The sequence below is a fragment of the Thalia democratica genome, chromosome 8, assembly GCF_965202585.1.
Source record: "Thalia democratica chromosome 8, ktThaDemo2.hap1.1, whole genome shotgun sequence".
Taxonomy (NCBI): Eukaryota; Metazoa; Chordata; class Thaliacea; order Salpida; family Salpidae; genus Thalia; species Thalia democratica.
In genome coordinates this window covers 9,460,699-9,488,091 of record NC_139172.1, presented here as the reverse complement: position 1 = coordinate 9,488,091, position 27,393 = coordinate 9,460,699, and the positions used below count along the sequence as shown (strand labels likewise).

At 25.6% G+C, this 27,393-nt stretch overlaps 1 protein-coding gene across 1 annotated transcript; it reads left to right on the top strand.

The window, feature by feature from the left end:
• The first annotated feature begins 1,738 nt into the window (after positions 1 to 1,738).
• Positions 1,739 to 20,337, top strand: LOC145842218 (uncharacterized). The gene is made up of 9 exons (XM_082949632.1): positions 1,739 to 1,934; positions 5,996 to 6,299; positions 7,532 to 7,570; positions 7,827 to 8,117; positions 8,242 to 8,472; positions 8,658 to 8,861; positions 17,379 to 17,453; positions 17,813 to 17,923; positions 19,301 to 20,337. The coding sequence occupies exons 1-9, from the start codon at positions 1,768 to 1,770 to the stop codon at positions 19,604 to 19,606; spliced, it is 1,728 nt and encodes a 575-aa protein (XP_082805758.1). The 5' UTR covers positions 1,739 to 1,767; the 3' UTR covers positions 19,607 to 20,337.
• Positions 20,338 to 27,393: the final 7,056 nt, after the last annotated feature.

Here is a 27,393-nt window from a genome sequence, read left to right as displayed (position 1 = left end):
TAAATTTCAGGGAAGTTTTTGAAAATCTCAGGGAAATTTTTTTCTAGATCTAGAATGAGGTTTAGTTAATCCAGTTTCAATATTTTGTTCAAAAGTAGTAATTTTTATTATTTAAGTGTTTATTTAAAATTTTTTTAGCCTTGCGGCTAGTTCTTCAATATTCTTAGTATTAACATTGTAGTTTTTTTATGTTTTAAATTATATTTACTTAAGTAAAATCAAACAGTTTAGAGAAATGAAAGTTGTTGTTAACAATTCATTGAAAAGGTCTAATAAACTTAAATTAGGTAATGTGAAATTGTTTTAAAATCAAAATTATGTTTTCAGTTATTCAAAATAGATTGTGTATGAACATCTAAAAGACATAAAAAAAAATAATTCTAGATTATTTTGTATCAGTTGTTAGGTATTAAGTTGTACTTTAATATGAGATATTTCTTTAAACTTTTTTTTGCAGGTTTTTTTTTACAATAATGTTAAGCTTTTAAGTTTTATTTACTGCTTTCAGAACAGTTGCTAGGAAAGACATACAAGTCATAATGAAGTTATTATGTATGCATTTAAGTGAGTTCTTCATGTGAAATTATTATTATAGTATAATTAAATTTGTCAATTAAAATGTCAAACAAATTAAACTTTATTCTTTTATGTAGAAAGTTAACTAACAAGTTTACACAAAGTTGTGCAAAAATTTAGTTTTTAATTTTTAATTGGTTTAAACCTTTTAAGTTGAGTTTTTGAAAACAGTTTTTTTCGTAAATTTAATGCAGAAGCATACACATACAACCTTCCTTTTGTTATTAAAGAAGAAAAATGAGAATGAGGTATTATTAATTTGTGTTAGAATAGAAAGGTTTTTTTTTTAAATTTGAAAAATACTCAGGGAAACTCAGGGAAATTTTTGGTCACTCAGGGAAAATTTTTTGGCTCAAAGAGTGGCAACCCTGTAAAATTTCATGTGATCGTCAGTCATGTGAAATTTTACATTTGATGTGTGAAAAAGCTGTTTAAATTATAGTTTTTTATATAATTAGATAAATATTTAGCTCCAATTTAATTTGTCAAGCACTATCGATCAGAACTTTTTATAAAACTTTTAATATATATATATATTATGTACACATAATACAATACATACTCTATAATACTTTATATACAATAAACTGTATCATTACTAAGTCACAATTATTATAAAAACTTTCAAAATCTAAATTTCTGTTAACTATTATAATAAACTGTAGCTTACTGAGGAGTACATGAAACTTAATATTTCATGTATGAAACAGCTGTATAAATTATAGTTTTTATATAATTTGATAAATATTTAGCTTCAATTTAATTTGTCAAGCACTATCAACCAGAACTTTTTATTAAACCTTTGATATTATATACCACATATACATATAGTTTTTTTTAAATCAGGTATAACAGTAAGGAAATTTTAAGTATGTCAAAAAGTTTTCTAAACAAAAAGTTTGCTTTTAAACAAAAACCTGAGTTTTTAAATGATAGTCATAAAACTTATACTTAAAACTTCTCTTTAATGTAATTTCCATTTAGTTATGATTGATAGTATTAACTAATAATGATATATAATGATTGAGATCATTGTCTTCTTGACATTTTATTTTTTGCTCTAAAAAACAAGTACAAGAAGTCTTTGTTATTTTACATTGTTGTTATTGTCTTTTTGTTTCAAAAGCAAATTTTTACTCTAACAAAAAGATTTTCCAGGAAAAGTAAGTTAAATAACCAGTTTGTTTAAGGATGGATGCTTCTGAATACAGTTCACCTAGTAAAAGAAAATCTGTTTCCTGCAATGACCTAAGCAGTCAGTTTGATGACCAAGTCAACATTTCCAATTCTTACCACCAAATTCCTTATGGTGATAATAATATAAAAAACAACAGAAGTTCACCATCATCTTCATCAAGGTATCTTAAAGTTATATTTACTCTATTATGTTGTTAAAAGGTATTTAAAAATTTTTACTTTGTTGAAGTTGAATCAGTCTCAGCTTAAAAAAAAAGTTTTTTTTTCTGTAAATTGGAGAAAGTATTAATTAGATATTGAAATGTTATAAATACAAAAACATACCTTGTTGTTTTAATTTTTTTTTATTTAATTATATAAAGTAAATATTAAGTTTACTATGAGTTCTAATGATTTTATTAAAAATTTTGTTTAAAGTACTTTGTCATAGTAATTTTGTTATTTATAAATAACTTATCATAATATGGTATAATTTTCAATGTCAAGTTTAGTTAAACATTTTGAAATAAATAAGAGTAGTTTAAACTTTTTATGTCTTTTTTATCATGATCTTGACAAAGATTTTCATTAGATCTTGCTCATATTGGGTCAAATATAGAGTTGGTCTTTTTATTATCAAAATGCATTCATATTTCTTCAAGAGATTTTATAAATAAATATTTTTAGAATAAAAAATATAAGTAAATTTTGCAGTTAGTTTAGTTTTTATTATTTGTAGTAAAAAGTATAATTTATAGAGTAAATATTTTGTTTATCAAAAGTAGTTTTAATTAGTTGACCTCAGTCCTTACTTCAATTTTTTTAAAGGGAGGGTTCTATGCCTTGAACTTTTAATAATCTTATTTGTAGGTTGTATACTTCATTATTTAATTTTAGTATTAAAAGGTAGTTCCTCTGTGTTACATCAGAACTTGGTATTAAAAAAGTAAAAATCATGAAAAGTAAAAAAGTCATATTAAAAATTTATTTGATTGACATTATTTTAAATATTAATTATGACCTATTAAAAAGTTTAAACATAACTGACTCATTTTCGAAAAAAAGTTTATTTATTAATTTCGTTTAGCTCTCTTCAGAATAACATTGCTAAAAACTATGAATATTGTAGAGTAATTTTAGTTATATATAATGAATTTGAAAAGTCTAACAAAAAATAGTTACGTCATAAAGTATAAAAGTCTGTTTAGAAAAAATTTAAAAAATATTTAAAATTTAAGATATTTAAAAAACTTAGATAAATTCAACTATGACAAAATCAACAATAAACATGACAGAAATTTAAAGTTTTTAATAAAACGTAGATTTGGCAGTTTAAATGCCAAAACGCACATTCATAATCTTTCTGATTACATACCCAACGATGATGAAAACTTTGTCTTAAAGCATGGTAAGTTTTGCGTTCCTCCCAATAAACTTAAACGAGAACTTATTTTTTGTGAATTTGAAAATCTTACGGGACAATTACAGCACCATAAGCCACTAAATAAAATTAAATTTGAACAATGTTTATCCAAACTAAATGATCTTTCTCAAACGTATTCTACACTTGAAGTTAATCATTCGGATAAACTAATGCGTAATAAGTATAATGAAGCTTTGAAACGATTAAAAGATAATCCAAACATAGTACTTTGTAAAGCAGACAAAGAAAACATTATTGTAATTTTAAATAAGGCTGATTATATTGAAAAAATGATGGTAATTTTAAATGATAGTTCAAAATTTTTAAAACTTGGACAAATCGATAAATTTGACCATACAAGTAAAATTGAAAACAGTATTCAGAGAAAATTTAGAAGTTGGTTTGTAAAAGGTCTAATATCAAAAGAAGTGAATGAATCAACCAGACCTATTGGTTCACAGCGCCCTAAGTTGTATGGACTCCCAAAAACACACAAAAAAGAAATTCCACTTAGACCCATCTTATCTATGACTAAATCACCACAATCAAATTTGTCTTCCTTTTTAATTTCCGTTTTAGAACCAGTATTAGAAAAATTCACTACTCACACAGTACCTGATTCTTTTAGTTTTGTTGACAAACTAAAAAGCTTAAATCTTTGCCAACAAAACAACTTTATGGTCTCGTTTGACATTAAAAGTTTGTTTACAAACGTTCCACTTGATGAAGTGATAAATATTTGTTTAGATCAGTTGTACAATTCTGACTTACTTCCGCCTCCTTTCCCAAGATCTGTTTGCAATGATATGCTATGTATGTATGGCCACGAAAAATGTATAATTTAGTTTTAATAATCTCATGTTTCGTCAAATTGACGGCGTAGCGATGGGAAGCCCATTAGGCCCTATTCTTGCTAACATTTTTGTCGGTTACTATGAAAATAGTCTTCTTTCATTAGATAACAGTAAGCCACTTGTATATTATAGGTATGTCAATGATGTTTTTGCTATTTTTACTTCAAAAAATAATGTCAATAAGTTTTTTACTTTGCTAAATAAGATGCACAAATGCATAGCTTTTACTGTTGAAGAAGAAGTTTCTGGTAAAATTCACTTTTTAGACATTAACATTACTAGAAACAGTAACAACACCTTTTCTACTTCTGTCTACAGAAAAGAAAATTTTAGTCCACACTACATTTCCTGGAATTTGTTTTGTCCCACTAAACAAAAATTGAAGATCATACAATGGATTACCAACAGAGCTATTAAAATTTGCTTTGCTGACTGTTTGAATCTAGAATTTGACAACATCTACAAAATTTTTCTTTCACTAGGTTACCCCGAAACAGTCATCAAGAAGACAATTAAGGCAACTCAGTCCAAAATGAATCGCTTACCCTCTTTCGGCCCACATCCTTGCCCAGTGTACCTCCGCCTTCCTTATATGGGTGAAAACTCAATAGGACTGGCTAAGCAAGCTTCATTGGCTATAAAATCCACCTTTAACAGCGTTTCGCTACGTGTTGTGTACAACACCAACCGCCCACTTAACGGAGTCGTAAAAGATGCCACACCTACCCATGATTTGAGTAATGTAGTTTACATATTTAAATGTCATTGCGGAAATGACTACGTAGGTCGTACATCTCAACGTTTCCACGTCAGGCGAGAGCAGCATGTCACAAAAAAGCTTAAAAGGTTTATTTTTAATGACGACGTGAAGCCTAAAGGTGAACAGTCATCTATTCATCAGCATCTCCTCAACAACCCTGTTTGTGCCGAGAACTACCTGGATAATAGGTTCGAAATCCTATCCCGAGCTAGAAACACCTACCATCTTTCAGTTCTAGAATCTCTGTTTATTAGATCTCGCGAGCCAAAAATTTGCAAACAAAGGGATTTTTACAATTTAAAACTTTACAAATAGGGTCTTTAGTAGTATTATTTTTGTTGTCGTTATTGTCGTATTTTTAATGTGCTTTTTATTTAATTTAGTTTAAGGTAAAAATTCTACTACTTTAAATGTTTTTGTTTTAGCAATTTTGTCTTATAAATTGCTTCAAGTTAGTTCAGTACAGCTTTATTCTACTTTTCAAAATTTTTCTAAACAGACTTTTATACTCTATGACGTAACTATTTTTTGTTAGACTTTTCAAATTCATTATATATAACTAAAATTACTCTACAATATTCATAGTTTTTAGCAATGTTATTCTGAAGAGAGCTAAACGAAATTAATAAATAAACTTTTTTTCGAAAATGAGTCAGTTATGTTTAAACTTTTTAATTAAAACCAGTACCAAAACCAAACTATTCAAATTATGACCTAATTTTATTTTTTTTTGCATGTTGAAACTAAACTTAACCTTTTTTTAAAGAAAATAAGTTTTTTTATTAATTTTATTACATGATAGTTTTCTGGGATTAAAAAGTTAAGCTTAATTTTAAAACAATGTTTTGTCCTGTCAAAAATGTTCTCTAATATTTATATAAGTAAAAAATTATAAATGTTTAGTTCAGAACTAAAAGCATATTATTACATGTACTAAAAATTAAATACTTTATTAAACACAAAATGATAAAAAATTATTATAATTTTCTCAGTCAAATTTTACTATTTAAGCAATTGTTTTGAATTAAATGTTTTGACTAAAAATTAATGTTGTGCATATTTGAACATACAAAATACACTACAAAATACTTTATTAAACATAAGATAAATAAATCTCACAACTTTCTTAGTTAATTTTTCTTTAGTATTTGTTTTTAATTAAATGATAAGTAGAACAAAAGTTAATGATATGCCTTTGTGTAACAGACACTACCACTACGTCACAACATCTTTGGCAAACTTGGGAGAGGAGGACATTGAGATGAAGTATGCGGAAAACACACACAACCTGCTCGAGAGCTCTCTCAGGAAAGCCAGGTCCTCACACTTGAACCCAAAAGTTCACTCTCCCGATAATCTCACTCCCAGAAACACTCCCGATCAGTTTGACGCGCTCATCAAGTCCAAAGATCAGCTGATGCGCCACAAAGACGACTCCATCATCAAGTTGCGGTTGAAAAACCAGCAGCTGGAGCACAAGCTGAAGGAAGTGCAAGCTGGATTGGGAAGTGTTAGTTTCAAGTTTAAAAATAAAGTATAGTATTGAAATAATAGTATTTTTTTTAATGCTAAAAATAATAGTCGACTTTATTTTATTATATAAATATATATAGTTGTGTATAATATATTGTTATAAAATAGTTTTTATTAAGTATAGAAGGATTTGCATGTACAAAATAAGTTATTTTTTAGCAATGAATTCTTTAATAACCTTACGTAAAATTAGTTTTCTTCATTAGTAAAACAAAGCTCAAAAGTCAAAAGCATATTTTAATGTTTTTTAAGTTTTTTGTCTTAAATTAAATTCTAATGTGATTGATATTTTGTGCCAATTAACTCCATCGTTTAATTTACAATGAGATCAAATTGAAAAAAAAAAGAGCAATATATAATAACCAAGATCATAACTATAGGGTAAATAGATTTTTTAAAAGTTAGTTTTATTTTTTACATTAATAATAGTCTAACTACCAATTGCTTTCTACTGTCTTTTAATTCAAAGTTACTTTTGCGATGAGAGTGTTCAAAGTTGGAAACTTCATTAGGTTTTTTATACTGAATAAAAGCTTAAGAACTAGAAAAAAAAACTATTTCATTAAAAGTCTATCTACTGATACAGTTTTTAAAAATTGTGTTAAATTTTCACATTCTAAGTTTTATAATGTAATGAAACATTAGTAGAATTGAGTTTTTAAATTAAAACTATAAAGAAAAAATTAATAAAAAAGAATTATTTCCTTTTTTTGGTCATAATTTTTTTTATTGTTGTAAAATCTGTATTTATAATTTGTTTCAGATATTAAAAGGAAAATTTTCTTTATAATTAAGGTAATTTTGTTTTAAAACGTAGAAAGGGATTGACTTATTCGTTTTTTAAATTCTGACAAATCTCCATTATTTGGCCATAAAAGTTTATTCATCTATACATTTTTATCAGAAACCTTTTCAAAACTGATTATATCTCAAAACTTTTTTTCTAAAATATATGTTGTTTATACTCAAATGTTTCAAATAAAGAGCAGTTTAACTTGTTAAAAATAATCTTAGACTCCCTGATGGTCTCAATTTTATATGCTTACAAACGTTATAAACTTTTTCTCTAGTTTTTTTTCACTAATGATAACAGTTGTTTAGTTTTTGAATATACCCTCATTAACTACAATTTGTGTATACTTTGGTTTTTAAAGTTTTTCTTAAATTATTAACTCTCAATTAATTATAGAAAATTTACCTTTTTTTTAGGGAAGAAGAGAAAAAATGAAAAGTTTTCAGGAGATAAACGTAAGTTGATTTAAATTTTTTATGTATCTGTTTTGTAATAAATTTTTTTTAAAAACTTGTGTTTTGAAATATTTTTAACATTGTTTAGTAATTAGCATGAAAAATTATGAAAAGTTTTTTTATAAACTAAAAAAAAACAGTATAGTTACTGAAATTCATAGAAAATGTATAAAACAAAGCTAAGACTTTTTTGCTCAATTTTGCTAAATAACTTGAACACTAGTGAAAAAAATCTAAAATTTTTATTATTATTCAGGATCGATGTTCGGATCACAACTTGCGGCTTCTGCTCGGGCGAACTGAACAAGAGCTGATGGAGGCGAGGAACCAGATGCAAGCAAACAAAAGTTTGGCGGATGAGCGCGTGAAGAAGTACGTGAGAGCTGCCGAGCTGAGAAAGCTGGAGTCGCAGGAGGCGATGAAGAAAGTGCAGTACTTGCAGGTTCAGGTCGCCAGGTGGCGCAAAAGATCGTCGTGCTTGGAAAAGTATTTGGGAGAATTGCCCACAAAGGTTCAAGTTGAACAGAGCGAGAATGAAGCAAAACAAGTTTGTTACCAACATAAATTAAATAAATGAGTGTTTTTTGTTAACAAACTTATATGCACAATTCGTTGCAAATATATATGAAAAAGTACTTTACTATTTTTTGTAAGTTAAAAATTCGTTGCAGGTGGCCGAAGAGAGAGAGCAGCTGGTGGCGGAAGTGGAGGAGCTGAAGCTGAAAGTGCAGGTTTGCAAGCAGGAGGGCAGGGAGAAGACGAACAAGCTGAAGCAGGTGCTGAAGAAGAGCTTGCTGGAGCAGGAGAGGAAGCAGGAGCAGGTGGAGGAGATGGGCGAGGAGGTGGCCAGGCTGAGGGAGATGCGAGCTCCCATGCAGCAGCAAGAAAAAATCCAGTACCAAGTAAAATTATAAAAATATTGATTTTTATAAGTTTTAATGCGTCATTTTATTGTTAAGTTGTGAAACATTTTTTAGAAACTCAGCCTAAAGTTTGATAAAAGGGAGGATAAACCTTTTTTTATTTTCTTTAATTGCACTTTTTCACAAAAAAAGTTAAGTTTTTAGAATTTTTATTTTAACTTTAGGACTTGAAAACAAAGCACGAAGACTTAAAAAAGCAATATCTGGAAATGCAGTTGAGTGTTTCATCTTCAGCTAAAATAACTGGTCAGCATGCGGAAAGACACAAAAAAGATTTACGAAAATTAGAAGAAAAGCTCAAGGAGAGCAAAGAAGAAAACTTGAATTTAAAAGAAGAAATCCGAATGAAGCAAAGTACCAACGACAAGGTTTGATCGTTCAATTATTTCAATTATAATCAAATTACACCAATTATTTATATCTAAATAAGAGTTATTAAAATAAAAAACACGTATTTTAAGGTGTTCTTTAGCTTAAGTGCAAATTTAGATTTTTAAAAAGGCGGTTAGCTCAAAGTTTGATTGTTGAAATAGTTCAATGTTAATCAAATAACATATAATTTATTTTTATCCTATTTACTGTGGTTAATAAAACACTTATTTCATGGTGTTGTTTTGCTTAAGAGCAAGTTAAATATTTTTAACAGACTGATTAATTAAAAACTCCTAAAAAGCTTAACAAAAGTCAGCGACAAAAAGTATATAAGTGTTTTATAATGTTATAAAAAACACAGCATTATAGTTCTGGATCAAAACATACTTTGAAGCAAATGGTGTTTTCATGTTTAATATTAATCAATATTTTTTTTAAAAGTGTCTATAAAAAAATTAATTTTTGTAGTCTTTAGTTTGACTTGTTTTTAATTAATGTATGTATGAAAGTTAGTATTTGAACTACTAATTATTAGTTGTACTTGAAAGTAGAAAGGTTTTATGCACTGTGAAAAGTAAGTTTTTTAAATTGATTAGTATATAAAATATTAATCTCAGCCCATTTTTGGTGTTCTCTAATTTATGTTATCTTCTTAAAGTTATGTTTCTTATTGTTAGTTAAATTGATAGTTAAATTGACTAGTTTTATTTCAAATTATCTTTTAATTTCATATTGATAAAAATTAAAAGATAATTTGAAAAAAAACTAGTCAATTTAATGTACAAAATAATAAATATAAAAACACTAAATTGTTTCCTAGCATGGTATTTAAGTGTATCTAACAAATTATTTAAAAATTTAAAACACTAGTAAGTATTGGAAAAATTTTAATCAATTTATATAAACTATAATACAATTGTCTAAAAATTTGATAAGTGAATGTTTTTTGACATTAATGAAAATTGACTAATAAAAAAGACACTTGAAGTTTTTACTTTATAGTTAAAACTTTTACAAATTCGTTAGCGATTTTTATTTTCATTTGTACTAACTGGTTTTTTGTTGGTGGAATTTTTGTCGTTTTTGTCAAATACAACAACAGCTGTTTCTTGTTAGCTTTGTCGTTTTTGATAGTTTATGTTTTTGTGATGTAGTTTGCATTCTTTTTTAACTAGAAAGCTCAACAACAACTATAATTATACATCAAATTTGTATTTTTTTTGAGAATATCATATAAAGTGTTATTAGGTTTAAAAAAATTTGCCAACTTCGTGTAGGTGTAGCGTTGTAGGCGATTTTGTTAATGTTTAAGTGCCTTCTTTCTAATAGTCGCTTCAACCACTGTTGCATTCACCTGGAAGTTTTTTTTATACAATATGTTACACAATATAAATTGTAAGTTATTGGCATTTAAGAATAACATAAAGTACTATGTGTCCAGAAACTTATTTTCTTATTATTTCTAATAAATCTTCTTTTAGTAATATAACTTTGTTTTTAAAATATTAAATTAATTTAATCTTGTCACATTTTTTAATAAGGTTACTAGCTTAAAAAATTACCTAAAGGAATATATGATTTTGTCAGTTTCAATATATCCAATAAAAAATATGATGAAAAAAAACTTGGTCCTTATAAAAGATACTCTTAAGAATACTAAATTCTTTTCTAAAAGATTTATTTAAATTGATTGAAAAATAATTTGTAGTTAATATTTGAAACTTTTATTTACTATCTATGTTAACTTTATAAAAAGAATATTGAACTTTCCACTATAATCTTAAGTGTTATTTTTATATAAGCATTTTCTAATAATTATAAACTGTGTTAGTTTTTTTTTACTAATCTTTCAGTGTACTGTTTTACTAATCTTTCAAATTTAAGTTCAGCTTGAGCTTTATATTAAAGTTTTATCTCACAATATTTATTATTTAACTGAATTATCCTTATTAGTTGATTCATTATCACTTAAAAGTTAAAACTTTTGTAATATTTTTTTCTGTTTTTTAGTTTAGGCTTAATCTATAATTATTTATTTTAGGTGTTTGTTTGATAACACAATTAGATTATTGAACTGAGTTTAAAAATACATAGTAGTAATGTTGAGTTACCTATATGGTATATTTGAAATACCTTTTGATTTAAGTTAAATGCAAAAAAAATTAGATATTTTATTGGATTTTCAACGCTTCTTTTTTAACACATGTTTTTTTTTTAAGTTTCTCTACTTGATAGACATTGACAAAAACAAATTTACTGATAGTGTTATTTTATTAAAGACTTAATTAATAATCTTAATAGTAACAGGCTTGTAATCTATTTATTATAGTTTTATCTGTTATTCTATTTGCCTAAAGTAGTCAAAAAGTTAGTATAAAACAATTAGCTCGGGTATTTAAATTCTCCAAATTTTAAGCATTATAAAATTCATCCATATAAATATAAGCTTTTTTTTTTAAATATTTTTTTAGTTTTTCCACTTATAAATTTATTTATGAATTTAAAAAAAATCACAGTTGTTTGTTGAGTTTAATTGATTAACTTTTAAGTTAGTTTGTAAACTAATTAAAATTATTTTTTTTGCAAGGCATAAATAAACTTTTTTTACAAGTCAGGAATATTGCTATTTCAAGATTTGTGTTTGTCTTTGTTTGTTTATCAATTAATTATCTTGAAATTTCCATTGGTTAAAACTGATAGCCACTTAAATTAAAAATAAAGTTTTTAGCTTTGAGTAAAATTGATTTTCGATTTTAAAAATTTTTGTGTTCATAATTGAATACAACAGGAAGTCCGTCATTATAGTGTGAATTAAAAGACTGTAAAATTAATGTTTTTCTGAATTCAAATAAATAAGTATTAAAATAAAATAAAATTTAGTTCATATTGCAGCAAAATGTTGCACCAAAAGTTCTAGTTCTCTATTTAATCTTATCTTTAAAACAATATTTAGAGTATTTTTCTTGATATGTTTAAATTGTTTCCTAAATAATACTTGACGTTTCAATTTCCCTTCGTTCAAAATAAAAACACTTAATTAAGAATTTTTTTTCCTATAAAATTTTGTATCAATATTTTTTTAAAGCTTTTATTGTAAATATAATTAATAAAGTCAATTAAATTTTGAACTTTAACATAATATAGCACCATAATACTTTTTTGGAAAAATAACACTACCTTCCTTAAAATGTGGTTTTTTTCTTGACGCAAAATTTCCGTAATCAATGGGTGAAAATTTTACATTAGAAAGTTTATTGTTTTTTGCGCTCATTTCAATTAATCTGAAAATTATGGTTTTTTTGTAAAATTATTTTTTCTTTACTAAAGTTTGAGAATTTTTAAAGAAAAGATAAATGTTTAAAATGATGTTAAATGTAAATGGCATAACTTAATTATAAAGTTTTAGCTAAATCATAAATAAAAAATTTATCATAATGTTTGAAAAATTTGTTGATTTTATTGAGGAAGAATTTGAAATATAACTTAAGTAGATTGTTTATAGCAATTAATTTAGCTGTATATATATTTTGTATTGCTACAACAACTTACAATTTTGAAATTAATTGTTTTTAAGTAAAAATATTCTTTAATTGAAATAATATGACTTATAAACTTTGCAAACTAAGAAAGTTTACCAAACTAATTTTACAAAAAACGCATTATAAGTAGTAAAAACCAAAACATTTATAAAATTCGATTGAGTGTTTCATTTATGTTGCATAATAAACGGCTTTGAGTGTAAAAGTGTGTTTACATATTATTAGTTTTTTGACATGTTAAAATTTAATAAAAATTAGAATGATCGATTATTATGTAAGTAGATCATAGGTTGATAATTTATGATTATTTATTGTATTATGTAAGGTTTTTAAGTATATCAAAAAACTTCAAAGTCTAAACAGTTTGATTAGTATTTTAAGTAATTTTATTATTAAATAAATTACAATCTTCTATAATTCAAGTAAAAAGCTTAGTTGTTTTCTATATATACATATATTTTGTTTTTTAGATTCAATTAGTTTGTATTCTGAACTAATATAACTGCTATTATAATTTGTTATTGAAATTTTACATGCAAAATTTTGTTTCGTATTTAAGATATGAACACTACCATTTATATATTTCTTTAATAAATATATATGCAGCTACTGTTGATAGTAGTTTTATGCAGAACAACATGAGTGTCTCCCTTTATTTTCTATCAAACGGCTTTGATGTTTCTTTTCGTACGATATGAGTGAGAGCGTCTGCTTTTGGTACAACCTTTTTGTTGTACATCCTCACCGAATCATGAACTTACTACAAGTACATTTTTTGTGACTCTAGCGGCTTTTGTTGTCTTTGATATGGGCTTCCTGCGCAATAAAGTCCAATAATGGAATCACGCTTAGTGATTCTAATAGCAAATTGTTATGAATTTATTAAGTGTAGGTGGCCTAAAATAAATTTTAGCAACAAAGTAAGTTACGTTAAGTTGTAAAACATGAGCCTTAGATAAACTACTACAAGTTTGATTTTACAATAAGTCTGGGAAAGTTTTTCTACCCTGTATTGTATGTAATACAAGTTAATTAGTAGTGACTTTGTGCAACATTTGGAATTACCCTTTTTAGATATTCAAAAATGATGTTTTTATATTTTTATGTTTGAGTTTCTGTCATTTATTACAATTTTAGCATCAAAAACTGATTGTGCTTTTTTGATTTAAACATTTTAATAAATGTTTTTCTTTTCTATTATATTTAAGAAAGTATTGTATTTGATTCTTAATCATGATTAGCACAATAAGCTAAAAAAATATTTTTTGCGTTTTAAACTTTCCAAACATAAACAGCTTAAAAATTAAATTATGGGATATTTTATGTTTTTATTTTGCTAATTAAATCAGTTTGAAAAAGTATTTTTTTTACTTATTTATAAAAGCATTGGTCTTTTCAATGAGTTTAGTGTAATCACATAATTAGTAAGGTAGAAAGTTTTTTCTTTGTTGCTAAATAACTGCTTTAATAAATTAATTTTCACATATGTAATCAATGTATGTATATAATTTTTGCATTACCAGTACTTATTTCTTGGTTTAAACAAGTTAAAGTTTTGTTTAAATTAAAAAGTTTGATGTGATTTTATTTTTAGTTGAACAGTATCAAGTAGAATAACGAAAATTACGTTCTTTGTAGAGATGAGTTAACTTATTTAATTTTAAAAAAGTGTTAATGAAGTTACGCAGTATTAAAACAGTTATTATTATTAGTTTACGTAAAACTTTTTACTCCAAACTATTTGGGAAACTATATAGTAAAGGTAGTATAGTAAAAAATTAATTTTATGGCAAGCAGTTACTGCAGCCATACACCATTTTGTTTTCGTTTGAAATTTCTGTCATAGCTTATAGTTTTATTCGTATTATTTTTTAATTACAGTAACCTCTCGCTTATTTACGCACATTGTGTCCACAGAAAAAGTGCGTAAAGATACGAGAGATCATAAAGATACGAGAGGTACCAAATATACTTACTATAATGGCTGTTTTTTGATATTGCTTCTAGTTTAAAGCAGACTGAGGACTTTCCTACTTTTAATAATTTGTTTACTTAATTTATAAATACGAAAACAAAAGATAAAACAATACATATATAAAAAAGAAAAATTTAATTTTATATAAAATAATAATACTTGTAGAAAATTTTCACTATTTTTAATAATAAGTAGATTTTATCTTTATCTTTACTTATATCTGACTTATTTGATACTTAACATTTATATTCTATTCCACTTAGCAAATTGCTGTGTAAAGCAAGAGTTACAGAAGAAGAACTTAAACTAAAAAAAATGTTAAATGAAAATTAGTGATATGTTTACTTTAATAACGATTGAGATTTATTTTAAGTGTAAGCTTTAAATTTACTAAGTATCACTGCTACTTTTTGCTAGGAAGTTTCATTAAATTTATTTTTTAGATGTTTATTCATATATATGGTAAGAGTACTGTATTATTTTTTTCTATTACAAACTCTCATTATTTCATTATACTTTCATTATTTAACACAGTCATATTTCTTTCAGAATTTTAATTAAATCTGTTATTGCTAAGAAAATTTCTGATAAACTGAGATATAACTAAATGTATATTAATTAGTCAAGGAACATAAGTTTACAAAGTATAAAGATAAAGAGAGGTGAATTAGTTTTTAACAACATATTTTACATTAAAATTCTACAATAAAACCTAATTTGTGCATTCAAAAAAATAAAATTTTCATTGTTTGAATTTTATAGAATTCTAAAATGCGTAACTAAACGAGAGTGCGTAACGTCACGAGTGCGTAAAGATGCGAGAGGCTACTGTACTTAATCTATATATTGTTATAAAGCATACTATATTTTAAATAATATACGTCTATAAAGGCAGAATTTTAAATTGAAAAATTTTTTTTAAGCTGCAATAAAAAACGAAAAATCTGCAAATAGACATCTGTACATGACGTAGTTCTAAGTAAAAGCTTTGTTTGTATTTTTTGTTTAACTTTTTTTTCTTGTTTATTTTCATGTTTACATTTGTATGATAAACAAAACTTCTAAATAAACGAAAAAAAATTGTAATAAAAAACAAACTTAAAGTTTTTTTTTTTATATACTTACCTTAGAAAGTTTGTATAATAGTCTCCGTAAAACTATGTTTTTAATTACATTTTTTAAAGAATATTTTTTATTAGAATGCGAAGTTTCTATTAAGTTTCTATTAAGTTTCATTTATTTTTTTTGTATTTAAAGACTTGAGGTTTAAGCATTAAAAGATTTTAAGTTTTTTAACTTGTAACTTTTATCTCATTTAGTTTTTTTGTTGGAGTATGTTTAAACTTAAATATAGTTTAATTTCAATCTTTATTTTTCTATATAGCTTAATTAAATTTTATAATTTTTTTTTACGAATTATGTTACTTTTATAATTTACGTGAACTTTGGTTCATTAAATAAAAAAATAAAACCGTACTATAATTTTCTTAAAATTTTTAGCTTTTGTAATATCCAAAACTAAATCCCTCTAATAAACGTACATTTATAAGTACGTTTTAAATTGAATGATCGTCTGTACAGCTTTTTTAATTAGTAAATTACTTAATTACCGTCAACATGAAAGTTCTTTCTTCCGAAAAACCATTCATCAAATATTTATGCCTCATTTGTCAATGTTGTTGACTGAAATTGGCTCCGAAAATTTTTGTTAAAAAGAAAAATGCAGGTCCCTTGGTTTGCTACATTTAACCAAACGTAATCAATCGTGGTAATTTATGTATAAAATAAAAATTGCTCACCATAAGCGTTTTAAATTTTTCAATGTAGCATATATGTTTTTAATCGAGGAAGAGAAATCAAATACAAATTAAAGTTAGTTGGTGTTTTGCAAGGAGTGTTTCGTTTAGATTATTAATTTATATTTAAAATACTTTCTACGGATTACTGTCACGCTACACAATTTCACTCGGTCTCAGTAACTTTTGTATATTAAACATTTTGTTGTTTGCATAACGATAAGTTCGCACCAATTTTATAAAATAACTTACGCAAACGATTATTATCATTCAGTTGTTGATGTAAAATAATGTAAATAAAAATATGAAGCTGTATTTTTTAATATTCTGATACAATTTATTAGACAACACTATATATTTCAAATAAAGTTTTCAAAACAGTTAAAACATACTTTTGTTTTGTAAAACATTCTTCTGTTGTTTAATTTGAACTATATGTTTTTAACTATCACCTATGCACTTTAAACTCACACATTTTACTACGTGGTTATTTTATGGCTGTCAATAAGGTTTAGTGGTTTTTATTAACGAGAATGTTTTTACAAGTGTGAAAACATGATAAAATTTTTCAACTTTATTAACAAACAGGAAAACATTATTTCTAAAATTCAATTTTGAAAATAAGCTTAATTACAACACTTTATACATTTTTCATTAAACGGTTATTTCAAAAACGTTTTGACTATTTTGACAAATTTTTTTTGTTGAAGTTTCTACAGCTTTGTGAATAAACGACTAGTTTTTTATCAGCTCTCTGGTATTTTCAATACCGTGATAAAACTTAATAAACTTTTGTAACAAAGTTGCGCAGAGTGCGATTATTTTTATAATATTTATCGATAATGCGACACGGAATACACAAGTGAACACCTGCGCCGTGTGTTTACGCATTGTCTGCACGATTACACCACACGCCGAGCTGAAAACAGGTGTCACGATTCATGATTTGCACTTAATTTTATCTGAAGTTAATATGAATTGATTTGATGAACAAAAACGTACTTCTTTATGTTCGTTTGCGCTAAATTTAAATAGTTTCTACTGTTTTTTATGTAGAATAAAGTATGTTTATAATTATAAAAAGTTACAGTGCTTGTTTTTTTAATGGTTTGATTTGTAAAATGCGTAGAGCACCATTATGGTAACTTTAAATCTCAAATTCATGAAAATCATATTTGAAGTATAACCAAGTTTCTTTTGCAGTTGAACAGCGCAATGGTTACATTTTCGTCTCAAAACCAAAATTTCATGGAAGAAAACCTCACTTTACATGAAAAAGTTTGTTTCTTTTACCTTATTTGTAAACTTTAAATTGGTTTGGAATAATTGATTTTTGTTTATGTTGCATACTTTAGACAAAATGTGAGCAATTTTCTGTTTTAGTATGTTTGTTTTGTAAACAAGTTAGTATGCTTGTAAGCAATTTGACTTGATTTAATTGTTGTAGAAAAGTATTTTAAACATAAAATTACTCAGTGAAGTATTGTTTATATCATTTTCAAAATTGTTTTAACGTTAAAGTTTTTTGATAATTATTTATAACTTTTACAATGCTTAATTATTTGTTTAAATTTATATCCTTACATTATGAGTGTATGAAAAACAGAATATAAAATAGATTAAAAATATTTTTTTAGGTAAAACTTTTAGAAAGAAAAATAAATAATAAAAACGAAAACGAAAATTTACAAGGAAAACTCCAACAACAACTAGTTTCTTCTATGAATGAATTTAAGAGTATTGTGCAGGTAGTAACAATAAAAACATACGTTTTCATTACTACTTTTATTATGAATTTAAACTTTTTCTCTTTTATTAGTATCAGACAAGTAGCTTGCAAAAATTATCAACTATCTAATAGTTATATTTATAATAGTTAGGGCTTGTCACAAGTATGAATTTTAGGTCAAATGTTTAATTAGTAACAAAGTTAAGCGTTACAGATTCAAAAACATATTATGTCATCATTAATGAATTATAAATAAGTATATGAGAAACTAAACATAAGTGTTTAAATAAATCTAATTTTTGAAAGTAAAATTTTAATTGTTGTTAACTATCGTTAGTTATTTATTTTAAGCTATCGTAAACATAACTTTCAAAGTATCAAAATAAGAAAATAAAAATATGTATAATTTCAACATTTGCCAAATGTAAATAGTTTCAATTCTACAAATATCTTAACTGTATATATAAACTTGCAAAACTTTGTTTTTAATGAAAGCTGTTTTTGCAACAAAAACAACACAGCCTGATTATGATAAGCTGTAAATAAGGCAGCTTGCTGAACTTTCATGATAATCAGCTTGGTTATCAAGCAGGAAACAGTTTGTTTAATGTTGGATTTCAAATTATCATTGTGTCGGTTATCGTTCAACCGACCCGTGAAAAACTGAATGTTTCAAATATTAATTGTTTTATACGCAAGCCTTAATTTACACGCAACCCATCCGTAATAAGTTGTACTTTTTTTTGTATTTTTTAAAATATATGCCTCTAATATTACCTTATCAGCTGAACATAATGTGTTATATCATAATACAAACTTTCATGAAATTAAATATAACTTAAATTAACTTAATATATAATTGCTATAGAAATACTATATTGTCTTACGTTTAGTTAAAACTTTAATATTATAACTTGAGAGCTACGAGACATAACTTTACTATATTGAAGTAAAGATGAATAAAAAACCATAAAGCTATAAACTATTATGTATACTTATTTATCAAGATTTTTTTACTGCACAATAGAATATCTAAATATTTAAAAGTTTAGAATTGTATTTTATTATTAAAAACATAATGTCACAATGTGTAACTTTGCAAATAATAATAAAGTTTTTAACTAAAAAAGGACTAAACTTCTAATTATTTTTTGAAAATATTTTCTGTTAAAGTTAGTTTTAAATACTGTGTGTTTTAATTATTAAAACTACTCGCTATCCGAAAACATTTTGATTTTATGAAAAAAGTAAACGTTTTGTGTTATTTTTTATAAATAAGCAATACAAAAATTTCCAAAACCTTTTAAAAATTGTTCATAACTTTTAATATACACTATTAAAGGTTTTCATCATTATCTGCTGTATAAAGATGCAAAATAACTAAATTATTTGTCAGCTGGTCAAGCAGTCGATGGAGGGCAAGGAGCTCGACCTCTCCTCCCTCCTTCGCTCCTCCGTCGACGACGTCATCAACGAGACGTCGGCCAACCAGCGAACGGGAGACGGCAGCAGCACGCCCGACAGCGGAACGTCGACGGCGGACTTCAACGGGGAAGTTTGTCCGCAAGGCGGCGGCGACGGGATGAGGGCGAGGATCCGGCAGGTGCGGCAGATGCGGCGGGAGATGGACGAGATGCGGAGGATGGTGCAGAGGAAGTACGCGGAAGACATCGGCACCGACACGCAGTGCGTCACTCACTGAACGAAGAAGCAAGTTGAAAGAAAATATTGAAGTCTGAAGAATCAGTTGAGAGAAAAACTATGGACTGTCTCCGAACGGTAAAAGTATGCCTTTTTCAGTCAATAAAGTTTGAGAAGTTTAATGCGGTTTGAAACTACAATTATTTTTAAAAGCTGTTCATAATGAAATGTTAAATGGAGTTTAGAAACTCTAATGACATAAGCTTCTTATTTTTACTTTCAATCTGTACTCTTTGCTAATCAGTTTAAACAGGATATACAATTTTGTTTACAAAGTTGATTTTTATATTTGTGATTTAGTTTTTAAATTTTTGTTGAAAACATTTTTAACTGATTTTATACTCCGTCCTTTAAAATTTGTACTTTCATAAGCCGAGATATTTAATGTGCCATTTGTCATTTTAAACTAGTTTTTGCACAATTGTTTCTACACACGCTAAAATATATTTGTATTTAAACTTCTTTGCAGCCATTTTGTTTGCTGCTTTTTTCAAGCTTTAGCTTTTAACGAAATAAAAATAAATTGCTTTGTTGTTGGTTATTTATTATTCGTTTGAAAAGTTGCTTTTTATACTTCATAAGGTAAGGGATGATAAATTACAGCCTGCGGACGAGATTCAGCTCTTTAAGCAAAAATATCAGCATGAAAACAAATTGTTTCAAACAAGCAAATTCAATTTTTTCATTAAAAATAAACACAAGTTTACGGTTGACTTAGTTGTGTGTAAACAGTAAATGACTATTTTAATTTAGAGTTAAAATAATAACTACTAAAATTTTTCCAAATGATGGCTGCCTGCGACTATTTTTTTAATAATATCAGGCCTTTAAAATACATTTATAGTGGATCTGTTACTTATAAAATACTACCGACTCTTGTTATAAGCTAATTAAGTTTGAAATAAATTACTCTACAACTTAAATAACAGCCAAGTTACTTATTAGTTTTAATTAAATGTATTATTTTTAATATTATGTTAAAAATTTATTATCAATATTAATAAACATAACATTTTAATTTTTTTTATAGCGAAAGTTAAAGTTATGAAAACTGCATCAGTCATTGATTATAATAAATTACGTTTTTGTTTGGCTTTTAATCAAGCTTATATATGGTTTTATCAGAATGTTTTTTGTCTTAAAATTTACGAATTTGTTAAGGCTTGTTCAACATAAAAGTAAATAAAGTTTTATCCAATGCAAAACTAGACTTTTAAAAAGTTGTACAAGTAGTATAAATTTTTAAAACTAATTATGTTGTTTTATTATAGTATATAATTTATTATTTATGCATTTTCATATATTTATAGAAACCTATGAAAATTTTCAAATAAGAAACATAACTTAAAGCTTTTAATTTTATTGGTTTAGAACAGCTTTATAAGTTGATCACAAAAACTTAACTTTATTAAAATTTAGCTTTTAAAAAAGTTGTACTTTCAAGCAGTGATCTACCTGACCCAGATATTTAAAAAAAGTTAAGTTCCGGCCGGATCCAGATCGTTATAGGCCGGAAAGGTAGAAATAGGTGATAATGTATATATATTGTATTTTGTTACAGCTTAACGATTAGGGTTAAGCAACGTACGGTCCGTAAACTAAAATTACTGGCCAACAATGTATTTATTGCCTTAAAAACATCCTATGTAATTAAAAAAAATAGGTTTAAAAGTTATATTATAAAAATATTTTTGCTAGTGTACTTTAAAGCTCATTAAAATGTTAATTCATTTCTAAAGGATAACAACTCTATGAATAAAGTTAAAGCAATTCAATTGGAAGCAATCGACTAATTAAAAAACAATTAATTGAATGAATAATCTAAAGTTTTTTAGCAAAAATACTGAGCTAGTATTTGAGTTCTTGTGTAATGTATCATGAATTAGAAGCCTAAAACCCTTTTTAATTCCTTATCTTTATTATAAATTTTTATTGACAAACAAGTTTGCTTATAAAATTTTAGTGATATTTTTGTGGCAAAACGATGACTGTTAAACTTGGTTTTAAATAAAATGGTTTAAAATGGAAAAAGAAACAAATTTATTCATTTTCCATAAAACAGTACTAAACCCTATTGTACATATTAGGTATAAAAATCCTAAAAGAGATAAAGTTATTTTTCATTTTAATAACAAGTAAATATTTCTGTCACACTTACAAATGCAAAAATTAATAACATAAAAGTATTCGTTACGAACAATAATTTAAAAAGTATTTGAATCCAACTATATTAACGTAATCGTAACAAATGTTTGTTGTAATAAAGTTTTTGTGTTTAATAAACAAATATTAACAGGCAAAATAGGTTTTTACGAAATGAAGAGTTAAACTAAATTTATAAAATTGATTGTAACGATAAACAGTTATAAGTTTTAATGCAAGAAAAACTCAGTTTTAGCTTAATTTCAACAATATTTAATACAAAGTTAATAACTGTTTACTATTCAAGTGCCTATTTAACTTTTTTATACTCATTTAAAAATCTTAAACTAGCTATTATTATAATATACACAAATAGTTTTGTATTTTTTTATTGCTGTGTCGATTTGGTGGCACGAATGATACACGGCAATTATTTCTTACGTCGAAGAGCAAACAATAGATATCCTATCTCATTTTCCTTGTTCTGAATTAGCTCAACATTTCTACTGTTAACTTGTTGGGCCTCCTTCAATTTTTGCTCAAGCCAAGCAAGTTCTGAACCTTTTGCTTTAAGCAGTTTTTGTATTTTTATTTCCTGCTGGTGACATTTTTTTCTGTAAAGTATTTACAAAATTTTAACCTATTATGTGTGAAAAGTCTAAGTGTGACTAATGAGTTTAAAAGTTAATTATATTTTCAGCAAAAACAAACTTTTCTTCGTCAAATAATTTATTAAGTGTTTCATTTTCTTCTGTTTTTTCTTTTAAAAGTTCTTTATTTTTTTCATTAATCTTTTTTGTCGTTTCTAGCATTTCATTCAATAAATGGCATTCATATTTTTTAGAACTTAGTGAACTTAAAGAACTTAAATGCTTCTTTTCACTTTCATTCCTGTTAATTATGAAAAAGCATTATTTTCAAGTTTATTTATAAAGTTTTAAAATTAGTGTACTTAAGTAAGTCTAAAATGAGTTTATAATAACTAAACACAACAAACTTTAGTGTTCTCATAGCTTCTTTCAGCATTTCATGAGCTTCATTTTTATCGGCTAACTCACCTTCCATACTTCTGAATGCAGCATCCATCTTTAAGTTTTCTTTTTCGTGTTCCTTTCTGTCATTTATGCTATTTTAGTAACGTTTTACGCGTGTCAATACTTATGCTATATACATTAAAAACAATATTTTTAAAGAAAGAAAAATAAAAGTAGGTGAAACAAACTTTTGTTCTTCTAACAATATCTTAAATTTTTCATTTTCCGCAACCAACCCATCTGACAGCGCTGCCAACTTGACATCACTGGAGACATGACTCTCAGTGACTCCTGCCACCTTATCTTGGAGCATTCTTATCTGCGCGTCTTTTTCTCCCAGAGCCTTCCTCAGTTCTTGGATCAACTTATCTTTTTCTGCCAAGATAAGGCGCATGTTGGCAGCGCTCATTGGTTCCAGTTGGTCATTGGTTCCTGAAGGTGGTTGGGAAGTTTCTTCCTGTGTAATGTGAAAGATAAACACTTATAAATAAAGATTTTTTTACGCATAGAAAACTTTGATGATATAAAATGTTTTGGCAGATGTTCTTGTCTTTTAATTAAAAAAAATATTTTGATACTGCCTTAGTATATACATTTTAAAATACTTAAAAAGTTTAAATTTTTAGTTATCTTCTGCTGTGTTAATCCGCTGGTATAAAGTAACATGAAACAATAAACATTTATTCATAGCTACAGCAGAAGCTTAATCATTTAAGTTTAAACTTTTTATTAAAACTGCGAATCAAATTTACTTGAGTTAATTTTATAACTAAGAAATGACTTTAAACTTTATCGATCTAATAACTTAGTTTTATAAACACCAATAATAAGTCAAGTTTCATTTGTAAAAATAGTTAGGCTTTGTTCAACTTTAAATACTATTAGTCTTGTAAACTTGCTTAAACAACTTTTTTTAAAGCTTTTTTTAAAATCAAGTATAAAGCACTTATAAATAATTAATAGCAGACGTATGTAACTCAAAAATTTTAGTTTTTTACTTAATTTCTTCTGTATATTTTTTATAAATTGTCTTTTGAACCTTTAAAAAATTGATTCATAAAAAAAAAGACAGGTTTTGATCAAAATTAATGTATCACGTGTAGAGGTTTTAAAACTTAGATTTAAGATATAGTTAACTACTAATTTTTAAAACTTTATTCTTTATGTCAAAAACAACTCACATTTTCATAGAAGTTTTCTGCTTGATACACCATCATTTTGCTTATACTATTTAACTTTTGATGTTAGAATAATACTTTCGATTTCGTTTTTATACTTGAAAAATATATTTTTTAAACAAACTTATTACTCATATGACGCATAATTAGTTTCTAGTGGTTATTTTTGTTGAATTTATTATTTTTGAAGTTTTATATGAAAAATAGATAAAAACTTATAATAATTAAACTTTTTTTTTGACACTATAATAAATTCTTTCAAACAATATAAATAAGACTTAATTTTTCAGAACAATACATATTTCATGCTTCTTTCATCAGTTGTATACTAAGCAGTAAAAATAAAATTTCAAGTCTAGCTTATATGTATAGTGAAATGCAATCAACGTAATTAATAATAAAGCAAAGAGTAATTAACACTACATAAGCACTTCTAATTACAATGCAACTAAAAAAAATAATAAAACAGGGCAACAACTTATAAAACACTTTAAGAAAACATCGAAACAGTATAATCAAAATCTTTATGTTTACACAACTTAGGTTTTCTTAACAAAACACAAATAGCCTCAAGTTTAATTAAATCAGAAATGTGAAAACATTTTTAATTATTTTAAATTTTTTCAAATTATAATTACTAGCACAATCAAGGTTATTTACTAAGTGTTCAGCAATAGCAGATCTTTTTGAAACATTTATTACTCTAATAGATTTAGTTTTCTAAATCTGATATTAGCTTAATCTGATATAAAAATTAATAAAGCTTAAAAAAATTAAACCGGATAATATATTAGCAAAAACTAAGGCCCTTGAATATCTGATCTTTAAATAGCGTTTTTGATCTTTATATTTATTTAGAATACAAATTAATTTAAAATAATCTTAAATCTTTCCTTCCAGCACAGTATATTTTTCTCTGTTGTATTTCTTTTTCTTTATCGTAATTAATTATTTTGGAAGTTGTACTTCTAAAATTATAAAACAAATCTTATCAAAATAGAATCTTAAGATTTAATTTATATTTATTTAGCAACTTAATTAACTGTTGAACTGCTTTTAAAGACTTGGAACTTACACTAATGTGTTTACCTAAAAACCTAAGAAAGAAGTAAATCGTGGTTGTTTTATACAATCGATTGTCTAAGTCTGTTATAAGAGAATTAGAATAACTATTTGTTATAAAAATTTCTGCAGAAATGTATGAATAAGAGTTAGAAAAGGCTGTAAAACTTTTATAAAGTTGTAGAAAAATAAAAATATTTTAACATAAAAGATAAAACAATCTGACTTTTTGTTAGTATCTACAGTCGTGTCATCACTGAACCGTTCTACTTTTATTTTAGAATTATTAATGAAAATTTAAAATAACCTTGATTGATTTTTTTCTTAAATGAAACCAAAATATACAAAAAGTGTTTTTTACTCATAATAGTTTGAAAAACATATTTTCTTAATATAACTATTCAAAAATTTAAGTTTTAGATTTAAGTATTTGTTAACAAGAGATCCCAGCAAAAAAAGTTCACTAAAATATGTTTTAATAACAAATTAAATAATATTCTCTCTTTATTACACTAACATATTTTTCTGTGTGTTAAAGGGTCAACACACTTCATGGAGCTATAAAAGTCAAAAGATATTTTTTTACTTTCATAGCTCTGTTTTTGTTTCGTAACCCGTTAACACACAGAAACATTTGTTGGTGTAATAAAAAAAGAATATTGTTTAATTTGTTTCTCAAGTATAGTTATTGAGTATGACGACCGTTTTCAATGATTGCAAAATAAAAGTTTACTTTTTAGTAAAAACTTTACTGAAAAATAAACTTGATTAAGAGGTAAACAACTTGAAAAGATTTTCTTGGATCTATATAAAATAGCCTTTCATTACAGTTAAAATAATAAACACTTAACCAATTTTGTAAAATATTCACCAAAGTAGTCATAAATATAATAAATAGGTTTTAATTTCTTTAAATATTTCTAAGGAAAGAATCTACATATGTAGAAAATTTAGTTTGTTTGTAACTAAAGGGTTTCGTTTAGTGCATATTTAAATTTCTTTTTGATACATCTAACAAGAAGTTATATTAAAAAAAAACCTTATATTAAACAAAGAAAAAGCTGTTAAATAAAAAAGAATTTTAAAAATACTGCACCTGAGCACATAAATTACCTTCAGTATTGAAGTAACACAAACATTTTGAAATTTGGTAAAAAATTAACTATATTCGTTATGAGTAAAAGTTGTTGATTTTTTTCTTTAAGAATAAGTTTGTTGTGAATTCGCATAAGTTATTAACGGTTCGTTATTATTATAACTGTATTTTTGTTGTACTTAAAGATTTTAAACTAGAAAAGACCTTGATAAATTTTATTAAACTTTTATCTTAAAAACAAATAATAAGCAAAGCATATACATTTATATTAAGCTTCATTCTATAATTTTAGTTTAGTACCACTTATAAACTTTTTAAAGTTTTATGTAGAAAAAAGTACGTTAAATAGTAACTTTTTTAAAAGGACTGTAAGAGACTAGAAATTTTAATAAGATTTATTGTTGTTAATTATGAAATTTTAGGTATCATACTTATGAAAAACTACAAAAGTTTAACTTTTAAATTACTTTATTTATGTCACAACTTCACAATTTACTAAAATAATACATGAAATTAGTCATGAAAGAAAATTTAATTAGACAACTTTTGCTAGTTAAAAACAAGCTAAATTGATTATTAAGAAAGAAGTTTTTGAATCTTGTTCGCCTACACTTTCCCAAAAACAATAAATTTCATAAGATTTTTGACAGGAAAACAATATAAATCTCGTTTAGCTGTCTACCTAACATGAAAAATTGTATCAACTCTCACTACAAAAAGGTTTTAGAATAACCAAGCAAAACGGATTAAGTGTGCAGTTGTTGAGCTAAGCTCGATTGTCCAATTAATGGTGAATGCCTTTTAAAGGGTATTTACAAAGCCACAATCCGAAATAAGAAATACATTGCTTCAACGGGATTTTTTTTTTAAAACAAAATGGAAACAGAAGACTTTTTAAATAAATATCAATCAACAGCCCTGGCTATTTTCGGTTTTTCAAATATTATTAAATTTTCTGAAATTAAATGGCAAACCTACATCAAACAAATAGCCCAGTACCTAGAAAGATAGATAGTTTTTTAATTTGCAATCTAGAAAGGTTGATCAGTGCTGAGGTGGATAGAGTTAAGGTACTTAGTATTAAAAAATAATTAATATTTTGTGTTAATTATAGTTTTACCTTTTATTATGTTTATTATAGTACTTTAAGTTTTACTTATTTTATTTTTTCTTATTAACTATTTTATTTGTTATCATTATTAAATTTTTTTTATTATTTTTACTTAGGTTTTTGTAAAGTATGGTGAAAAGTTTAAAAAAACATCTTTTTCCAATT